Source organism: Eubalaena glacialis, chromosome 8, assembly GCF_028564815.1.
Source record: "Eubalaena glacialis isolate mEubGla1 chromosome 8, mEubGla1.1.hap2.+ XY, whole genome shotgun sequence".
NCBI classification, from domain to species: Eukaryota; Metazoa; Chordata; class Mammalia; order Artiodactyla; family Balaenidae; genus Eubalaena; species Eubalaena glacialis.
Window position 1 is genome coordinate 101,266,411 of NC_083723.1, and position 9,479 is coordinate 101,275,889.

The window sequence follows — 9,479 nt, forward strand, 5'->3', positions numbered from 1 at the left end:
AGACTTAAATATAAAAATCAAAAACCGTAAAACTTGGAGGAAAACATAAGAGTAAGTCTCTCAGACCTTGTGTTAGGAAAAGATTCCTTAGACATAATACCAAAAGCTCAAGCAATAGAAGAAGAAATTGAGAAACTAGACTTCATCAAAATTAAAAACATTCACTTTTCAAAAGACACCAACAGACAATTCACAGAATGGGAGACAAAATCTGCAAATCATATATCTGATAAAGTCCAGAATATACAAAGAACTCTTATAACTCAGTAATGAGAAGATAACCCAATTTAAAACTGAGCATAAGATTTTAATGAATATTTTACCAAAGTAGATATAAGATGGCCAAAAAACACATGAAATGCTGCTCAGTATCATTAGTTATTTGAGGAATGAAATTTAAAACTATAATGAGATACCATTTCACAGGCACTAAAATAGCTATAATCAGAAAGAAGAGCAATGACAAACTAGAATGTGGAGAAACTGGAACTCTCATCATTGCTGGAGGGAAAGTAAATTGGTGCAGCCGTTTTGGAAAATAATTAGTTTCATGAAAAGTTAAACGTAAATTTACCGTATAACTCAGCAGCTCCACTACTGCATACCTACCCAAGAGAAATGAAAACACATGGCTACACAAAGACTTTCACATTAAGTGTTCATAGCAACATTATTTATAACTACCAAACCTGGAAACAACCCAAATATTCACCAACTGCTGAAGGAATAAACAAAATAACATATATTATGCTTGTGTTGATAAATGTATATTTCTATGCATATACATTTTAACAGATGTTTATATATCTGCATGCTAAAATGATATATTTATGAAGCCCTGTAAACTATGTATATATTTCATCACATTCATAAGAATATGGGCACATATATAATTTCAAATGAGCATCTCTTCAGTTTTCAACCCAGATGCAAATCTAGTTGCAAATTCTAGCTCCACCACTTCTTAGCTCTGTGGTCATGGGCTAGTTACTTAACCTCTCTGAATCTGTACTAGTAAAATATGGGTAATAGTGTACACCTTCCAGAACTGTGGGATTAAATGAGATAAAATGTATAAAATGCTTAGCACTAGGCTGGCACGGGGTCAGTTCTTAATAAATCACACCCAGTATTATAATTTGTCTTTTTGGAGTTTTAGTTGCAAATCCAGTTGCTTACTAATATTCAGGGGTGAGGAGAAGGAAACCATTTTGTGCAGATGAGAGAGCTACTTCTCCCCTTCTAGGTGTCTGACTTTTTCACTTAATTTCTCAGAGCCTCAGTTGCCAAAATCTGTAAAGGAGGATAATGTAAGTCATTTCACAGGACTTATGATTAGGAAAATTACATTGAAGTGCTTTGCAAACTGCAAAATGCAAAGTAAATAGGAAAGTGCTATATTATTATAGCCTTCTGTTCCCGTCAATGCCACCCGCAATATGTTTTTAGGAGAACCAGAATAACTACTCTAGGGGGACGTGCAGTCATTTCTCATCCTGGGAGATTATAAGGAAAGAATCTTTTCATGACCATGGTGGTGGTAGCGAGTCATTTTCAAAATAAATTTTACCCCCTTGTTGTTTGAATACAAAGCAAGAACTGGGCTACTCCCTATCTGAGGCACTGTCTGCCTGTCCTCATGGGCTATCAGGCTCAGCTAAATATGTCCCTGGCCAGTATGTGAATAATCCCCACTGGTTCTGAGACCTCCATCCACCACCGATGTGACATTCTTTGTGTTCAAATGTCTAGCTGACGTCTGATGCTTAAAACAGCCTATGTCTTCACCCCTCTCTGCATTGTCACAGCCTGTACCACCACTCTTAAAAGGCTATCGCAGGCACTCCCAGCACCAGTTGCTAACCAGCCTACCTACTTGCTTCCCCTGCCTGCTGCTGGCTGCCTCGAATGCCTCGTGCTCCGAGCTCCTTGTGGGTCTGACAGAGCAGGGACCATGTCTACCTTCGGCTACAGGAGAGGACTTAGCAAATATGAATCCATCGATGAGGATGAACTTCTGGCTTCCCTGTCAGCCGAGGAGCTGAAGGAGCTAGAGAGGGAGCTGGAAGATATTGAACCTGATCACAGCCTTCCCGTGGGGATGAGGCAAAAGAGCCTGACCGAGAAAACGCCCACGGGGACATTCAGCAGAGAGGCACTGATGGCCTATTGGGAAAAGGAGTCCCAGAAACTCTTGGAGAAGGAGAGGCTGGGGGAGTGTGGAAAGGTAGGCTCTCGGATTTTTTTTCTTTAGCTGCTCCCATGGCCCTACCCCGAACCCAGGAAGCTGTTTTTTCTGACTTTTCAGCCCTCCTCACTTTTCTTTTCTTATAACCCACTTGTAGCTGCTATTGAAAATCTTCTCAGGCTGAAATAGTCATCTAACTTTTATGGCCACCCAATGGATTATATGTAAAATTCTTAGTTGGGGGTCCTATGATTGACAAGGATGGGATCTTCAAGAAGAAAATAATGCACAAGCAAAGCATGGGTTTAAATATTTTGCCAAACGTAAGTCTAATTTGAGTTATAAATTGGGGATGTGGCATAATAGAAGTGCAGATGTATTTATATATGTGTATAGATATGTGTGTGTGTGTATATATATAGTGGTTAACTAAATTTATTTTCTTCTATAAAGACAAAAGTGTGTACTCTGGTTGCTTGGACTGTGATGGTGACTCTAGTAAAAATAATTCTTTTTTTCCAACAGCAGGAAGTGTGGGGTGGTGAGAAGTATATGGGGCTGAGAGTCAGGGGACCTTACTTCTACTCCCTGCTCTGTGTCTAACTTGTAAGATCTTAAACAGATAGTTACTTCTGCAGGGTTCTCTTTCCCATCTGTCGATGGAGGACACTGGATTCAGTGTTTCATTTGTGAATCAAACACCCTTTTGAGATTTTGCTAAGTTATGGACCTTCTTAAGAAAATGAACGTGCGCTTGTGTAAACATACACAAATTTTACATAGAATTTCAAAATGATGACACACATCCTGAAACCCACCTAAGGACCCAGGTTAAGCATGCCTGCGTAGATGATCTCTAAGATTCTGTTCTATTTTATAATGGTGATTCTAAGGCCAGGAAATGTGCTTATATTAGAGGTCAGACCTATTAAGCTCTTGTTCTCTGACCTGTAAACAGTTACCTTGAATTTGCCAAATGAATCATTCACAGAAGGAAGTTCAAAAGACTAAGCCCTGGGAAAATATTATAGTAATGACAATAAGAATGTCAAAATAACAAATTCCTGAATTTGTGGAAGAATACTGGTCAGGAGCGACAGTTTAATACCTCTGTGCTCCACTGGAATCATCTCAAATCAAAATGGCCCAAAGCCAATGGCGAGACTTCCATGGTACTAATCTAGGCGCTGTTAGATGATCTTGATGATAGGGTGTGTTGGCCACATTTTTAGCATGATATGTGTGAGCTTTGTCCATGTCAATCATCGCAGGAAGGGCCACTGGGATCAGGCCAGGATCTGCCAAGGCCACGGTGGCCACCTGCATTGAGGGGCTGAAGGAGTGGGGTGGTGGTGAGAAGGAAGGATACACATGATGGGCCAGGATTTGGGTTGGTCAGTTCCTCCACAACCATGATTTTCAGAGGTCTTTTTTTTTTTTCTGATGTGGAAATGTGTGTCCAAAATCTGATCAAATATAAGAAGTATGACATTTTCCTAACAGTTCTTAAAGATTTTCCTTAATAAAAAGATTAAAATTGCCTCATAATGTCCAGGACAGATAGCCATTGGAGCAATAACCCAGCAAAGGCATTTTAATGTCATAATGTCTTGAGATCAGTGGGAAACAAAGGGCAAAGCCTGTTGTCAGCTGTTGATGGAATCCACTAGCTCCTGCCAAAGGTTTTGTTGATCCCTGATCCCTGCCAATAGCTTATCAGCTCAATTAGAGAGGCTGTATGTTGATGAACTTTGATTCCTTTCTCAGCTAGTTAACTTTTCTCCCGCTACCCTTTCCCTGCTGGCTAGTTGTCTCTGGAGTCACAAGGAGTGCTGAGCAGAAGCTTGCCAGTGGAGGGTGTCAATCCATTTCCACTCCAGGAAAAAGCTCAAAGCAGCTGACTGGTGGCTGCTGGGGGAGGGGGACGGCAGCGTAAGTGAAGAGCAGCCCAGTACGGACCATGAGAAGGAGATGATTATCAGGCTACGCCTGGCGCAGTAAATGCTTATGAAAATCATGTTCAACCCCTAGGGAATGACAGCCTCTGCCCAGCTGGACTCACACAAACTTATCCTGCATTAAACAGCTCCAAGGGGCCTTGCCGATCCAAAGATCTAGCTCCCCTAGCTTGAGTGTCTGCCGGGCTTCAGGCATAGGTGCCAATGAGTACATTCATTTTGCTTCACTGAATTCTTACCTTCTGGACATGAGAACTGAGACTAGGAGAGGTTAAGAAGCTCAATTGAGATTAACAGCTTCTGGCTGAAATTCAAACCAAGTTCTGTTGGCACAAAGACTGTGATTCTCAGAATGTGGGTAATAACAGCATCACCTGGGATCTTCTTAGAACTACTAATTCTAGGACTCCCCCAGACCTGCTGAATGAACAACTCTGGGAATGGGGCCCAGCACGGTGTGGCCTCACAAGCCCTCTGGGTGATTATGACACACGCTGGTTTGAGAACCACTCAACTCTACTGCAGTTTCTTTGCGACTCCCCTCCACAGAGCTTTAGTGATTTGTCTAAAATCAACCCACTCTTTATGGGTAGAACCAGAACCAGAACGGAACCAAGCCTCCTTGTTCATGTAATGGTGCCAGGGAGGTAATGAGGAGAAATGGTTAGACACCTTCTTCTTTTGGCCTAATTTATGCCCTAAGGGTACCAACATCGCCCCCCAGCACCTCATGCCCCGCCCCTCCACCTTCCCCCCCCTATTCCTGCAAGGATCTGGGTTAACTACAGAGCAGTGGCAGATAGGTGATCTGGAACAGTGCAGTCAGTACAAATGCCAGAATAATTTTGAAAGTAGGCAATGATTGTTTTTACATCCTCCTTCCTCCCTCTCTAGACACCTTTCTCCCTTCCGCTGTTCTTCTCTTAGACGTCCCCCACCTAGGGTGACTAACCAGCTCAGATTGTCTGGGACTATCTAGATTTTAGAACTAAAAACTCTGCTTCCTGGGATACCTTTCAGTCCTGGGCAAACCAGGACAGTCGGTCACCTTCCCCCGACCCCAGCCCCATCAGTACTTTTCTCTTAGGCCTTGTCCCGACTCTCAGGGGCTGTTAACCAATGTCAATTTAGAGCCATTCCGTTAACAAATTTTATTGAGTCCCTACTACGTGCTGAGCACTGTGCAAGGTGAACAAAACAGACATCATCCTTGCCCTCACCCCACAAACAGTCTTTTGAGAAAAATGACAAATCATTAAATAGGTACTTTATTGGAGGAAGTACAACACTGTGGGAACACATCACAAGGATAATTTGAGGAGGTGTCAAAGACATTTCTGGAGGAAATGTCATTTAGATGTTACAGGACAACTCATTGCTGGATAACAGTTTCTCCTATGACTTCTCCAGATACATTTAAGGGGAAAACATCTCTTGCAGATAAAGCCTAAAGTTCTTTTTAAAAACTAGAGGGTACAATTTAATGGTGGTATGACAGGCAGTATACCTTGAATTTTGTGACAGGTCCCTCTCCTCCAAATACTGAAACAGCTAAAAACATATACTTACAACACACACACACACACACACACACACAGTATCACTCTCCCTCCTGCTCCTGAACAAGTGAGTAAATTAAGACTGGAGGAGCCAACCCAGGAGTGGCTGACCCCTTCCCCAGGCCATCACTTGGTGCCTGCCACTCCAAACAAGTGGATAACTGGAGGCTATTTTGTGGTAGCAACTGGGCAAGCAAACCTGGAGACCAGCACAGTGTTTTCCAAAGCTCATTCCATATGCCTCGGGCTGGGGTCAAAAACATTTCCAGTACGGAGGGAAGAATCAAGGCTTTGGGGACAGAAAGGCGTCTCAGGGCTTTAGAGAAAATAAAGGACTAAAAAGATAGCATTAGAGAAAATCGGACTGTGTCAGCAAGTTCGAGATTTTTATTTTATCAGAAAAGGTAGCAAGAAAAAGAAAGATGGGGTCACCTGAGCTTCTCAGTACAAAGAGTCTTGTAAACAGGAAAGACAAAGATGGAATGAAATTGTGTTTGCCTGAAAGTCTCTCATAATTGATACCTGGTAACTAATTTAAGACCATCAGGCTGAGGCAGTGGCTTGCTTCAAGATTTTCTACTGTTCTCTGCTGTTCCACATGACGGTTGGAATCTAGTTGGTGCCAAGGGCGATTATCTTTCCCGCCTCGTGTCTCCTGCAGTCCTGTCTCATTTAACCCTGTGATAACATGAGATTTCAAGCTGATTTGCTGAAAAGGGTGACCTGATTGAGTTTCTGCAGAGAGCTGGGTTTTGACCTGCTGCTGCCCTGAACAGCAGCCCTGCCCCCTTGGCTTCTTTCCCCAGAGAAAGGACAGAGACCGCCTCAGCTTTCAGGTGCTGTGGGGTCTCTGAGACCCTGTGCCAGGCTCTACCCCAGAGGGACATGCCCCGCCTCTGTCTACACTGAGACAGGACAGGGCAGGGGGCTCTGGGCTCCTGTCACATAGGCTATAGGAGGCAAATTGGGGGAAGAATTTTTGAACATTAAGAAAGGGAACCCATGAACCTGTTGTATATTTTCGTTGTCACTTGTATGTTTGGGATGGAGAAATAAGGAAGGACAGAGGGGTGATTCCCTAAGGGATAGTCGAATTTGCTAAACTGTACTAGACTAGGAGTCAAGTAGTTCAGAAGAGGTAGTTAAGAGAATAAAAATTTTATCAAGGGCTTTCCAGAGCGGAAGTTCCGACGTATCTGTTCAAACTGGTAAAATGCTAGCAAACTTTTATTCAATAAACTGCATTCTGGATATTTATTTTGCAGAAAACGAAAGAAACGTTTGTAGAAAAAGCTGTTGGGCTATGCAAGGAAATATTAACCTTGGTCACCCAAACTAGAGAGATCAGAAGGTGGAGATGAACTTTTTTTTCTTATATACTTCCGTATTACTTGCTGTGTGTTACTTTTTAAAACATTGATTGAGATGTAATTGACATATCACATTGTATGAGTTTTAGATGGACAACATGATGATTTGATCCATGTATGTACTGCAAAACCACGTGTTACTTTTGTAAATTTTAAAAATGTGCTTAGAAATGACAAACTTAATGATGATACCATGATCTTTAGGTTGCAGAAGAAGACAAGGAGGAGAGCGAGGAAGAGCTTATCTTTACCGAAAGTAACAGTGAGGTTTCTGAGGAGGTGTATACGGAAGAGGAGGCCGAGAAGGAGGAGGCCGAGGAGGAGGACGACGAGGAGGAAGAGGACAGCGAAGGAGAGGAAAGAACGATTGAAAACGAGAAAGGGATGAATGGATCTGTACATTACGGTAGTGTCAGTTCCGACAACTCGAGGCCAGAGACGTTTAAAAGTCAAATTGAAAACATCCATCTGACCAACGGCCACAGCGGAAGGAACACAGAGTCCCCGGCTGCCATCCACCCCTGTGGAAACCCGACGGTGATCGAGGATGCCCTGGAAAAGGTGAAAAGCAATGACCCCGACACCACGGAAGTCAATCTGAACAATATCGAGAACATCACGTCGCAGACCCTCACCCGCTTCGCGGAGGCCCTCAAGGCCAACACGGTGGTGAAGACCTTCAGTCTGGCCAACACGCGCGCCGACGACAGCGTGGCCACTGCCATCGCGGAAATGCTCCGAGTCAACCGTCACATCACCAGCGTCAACATCGAGTCCAACTTCATCACGGGCAGGGGCATCCTGGCCGTCACGAGGGCTCTGCAGCACAACCCCGTGCTCGCCGAGCTGCGCTTCCACAACCAAAGGCACATCATGGGCAGCCAGGTGGAGATGGAGATCGTCAAGCTGCTGAGGGACAACACCACGCTGCTGAGGCTGGGTTACCATTTCGAGCTCCCAGGACCAAGAATGAGCATGACCAGCCTCTTGACCAGAAACATGGATAAACAGCGGCAGAAGCGGATGCAGGAGCAAAGACAGCAGGAGGGGCGCGATGCAGGAGCCCACCGTAGGACCAAAGTCTGGGGAAGAGGAACGCCCGGCTCTTCACCTCTCGCATCCCCCAGGCCCTCTCCCCGGTCATCCCCCAAGCTCCCCAAGAAAGTCCAAATTGTGAGGAGCCGTCCTCCATCTCCGGTGGCCCCGTCCCCTCCTCCTCCTCCGCCGCCGCCGCCGCCGCCGCCCCCTCTTCCTCCCCAAAGGCTGCCCCCCCCTCCTCCTCCGCCTCCGCCCCCTCCGCTCCCAGAGAAGAAGCTCATCACGCGGAACATCGCAGAAGTCATCAAACAGCAGGAGAGCGCCCAGCGGGCCTTACAAAATGGACAGAAAAAGAAAAAAGGGAAAAAGGCTAAGAAACAGCCAAACAGTATCCTAAAGGAAACTAGAAATTCCCTGAGGTCAGTGCAGGAGAAGAAAATGGAAGACAGTTCCCGACCTTCTACCCCACAGAGATCAGCTCATGAGAATCTCATGGAAGCTATTCGGGGAAGCAGCATGAGACAGCTAAAGCGCGTAAGTAACCCAAGGGCAGACCCTGGGGCGCAGACCTAGGAAGGGAGCCGGCGGCCGCCGCACAAGTGTACCAAAGTCGCCTCTCAAATACTTAATCACTATTTTAAATGTTTTAGTATGCCAGCAGGCTACCAAATTTGGAGCAGGTCACCAGATAGCACATTTCCATTTGAGAGATGTGCCTGGTCCACATTCTTGGCATCTCAGTCTTTTAAGGGCCAGGCTCATCTTAAGATACTTCAATCTAAAAAATTCCCGATTTCCTTAATAAGAAAGTCAGGGCGTATCATCTACATTCCAGAAAAGATTCATCACTTGTCAAAAATTTTACCACAGAGTTGCAAGTGATTTAAAACCTACCTTATAATATAAAATTTGAGTACCACCCAGCAATAATCTATATCTGAGTTCTTCCTGGAGAATACTGCTAAAGACACACTCTACAGATATTTTTTTCACTTTATCATTTGTACCGTTTTTATTGAAAGAAAATCCCCTATTTTTGTAGGTGGAGGTTCCAGAAGCTCTGCGATAAAAACCCGATCTTTAGAAGAGGATGCAGAAATATTCAGTGGTATTAGATAAAATGCATTGTGAGATGTTTCTAAAATACCTTCTTCAATTTGAAATGTTCTCTGACTTTAAAAGTAGCCTCACCCATTAATTCCAAAGAGAATTTTAAGAAACTATCTGCATGTTTCTTCTGTAAATATGAAAATAAACTTCTTTTTTTATGTCATGAGATTTGTATTGGCAAGAAGCAGTTTATTTAAACATGCTCTGGCTGTGTTGGTAATTCTGAGCTGTAATGAGTTAATGAAATGTGCTGTTA

The 9,479-nt window shown here is 43.9% G+C and overlaps 1 protein-coding gene across 1 annotated transcript; it reads left to right on the forward strand.

Annotated features, from left to right (window-relative positions):
- Positions 1-1,954: 1,954 nt before the first annotated feature.
- LMOD2 (leiomodin 2) lies at positions 1,955-9,182 on the forward strand. Its single transcript, XM_061198003.1, has 3 exons — positions 1,955-2,231; positions 7,287-8,647; positions 9,156-9,182. The coding sequence occupies exons 1-3, from the start codon at positions 1,955-1,957 to the stop codon at positions 9,180-9,182; spliced, it is 1,665 nt and encodes a 554-aa protein (XP_061053986.1).
- The last annotated feature ends 297 nt before the right edge of the window (positions 9,183-9,479 follow it).

What these genes read in the sequence shown, in the direction of transcription:
- LMOD2 (XM_061198003.1), top strand. Translation starts at nt 1,955, where the DNA reads ATGTCTACCTTCGGCTACAGGAGAGGACTTAGCAAATATGAATCCATC. An exon ending in GGGGGAGTGTGGAAAGGTAG is followed by an intron (nt 2,232 to 7,286) that starts GCTCTCGGATTT and finishes TTTAGGTTGCAG; the next exon opens with AAGAAGACAAGGAGGAGAGC. An exon ending in GCATGAGACAGCTAAAGCGC is followed by an intron (nt 8,648 to 9,155) that starts GTAAGTAACCCA and finishes CTATTTTTGTAG; the next exon opens with GTGGAGGTTCCAGAAGCTCT.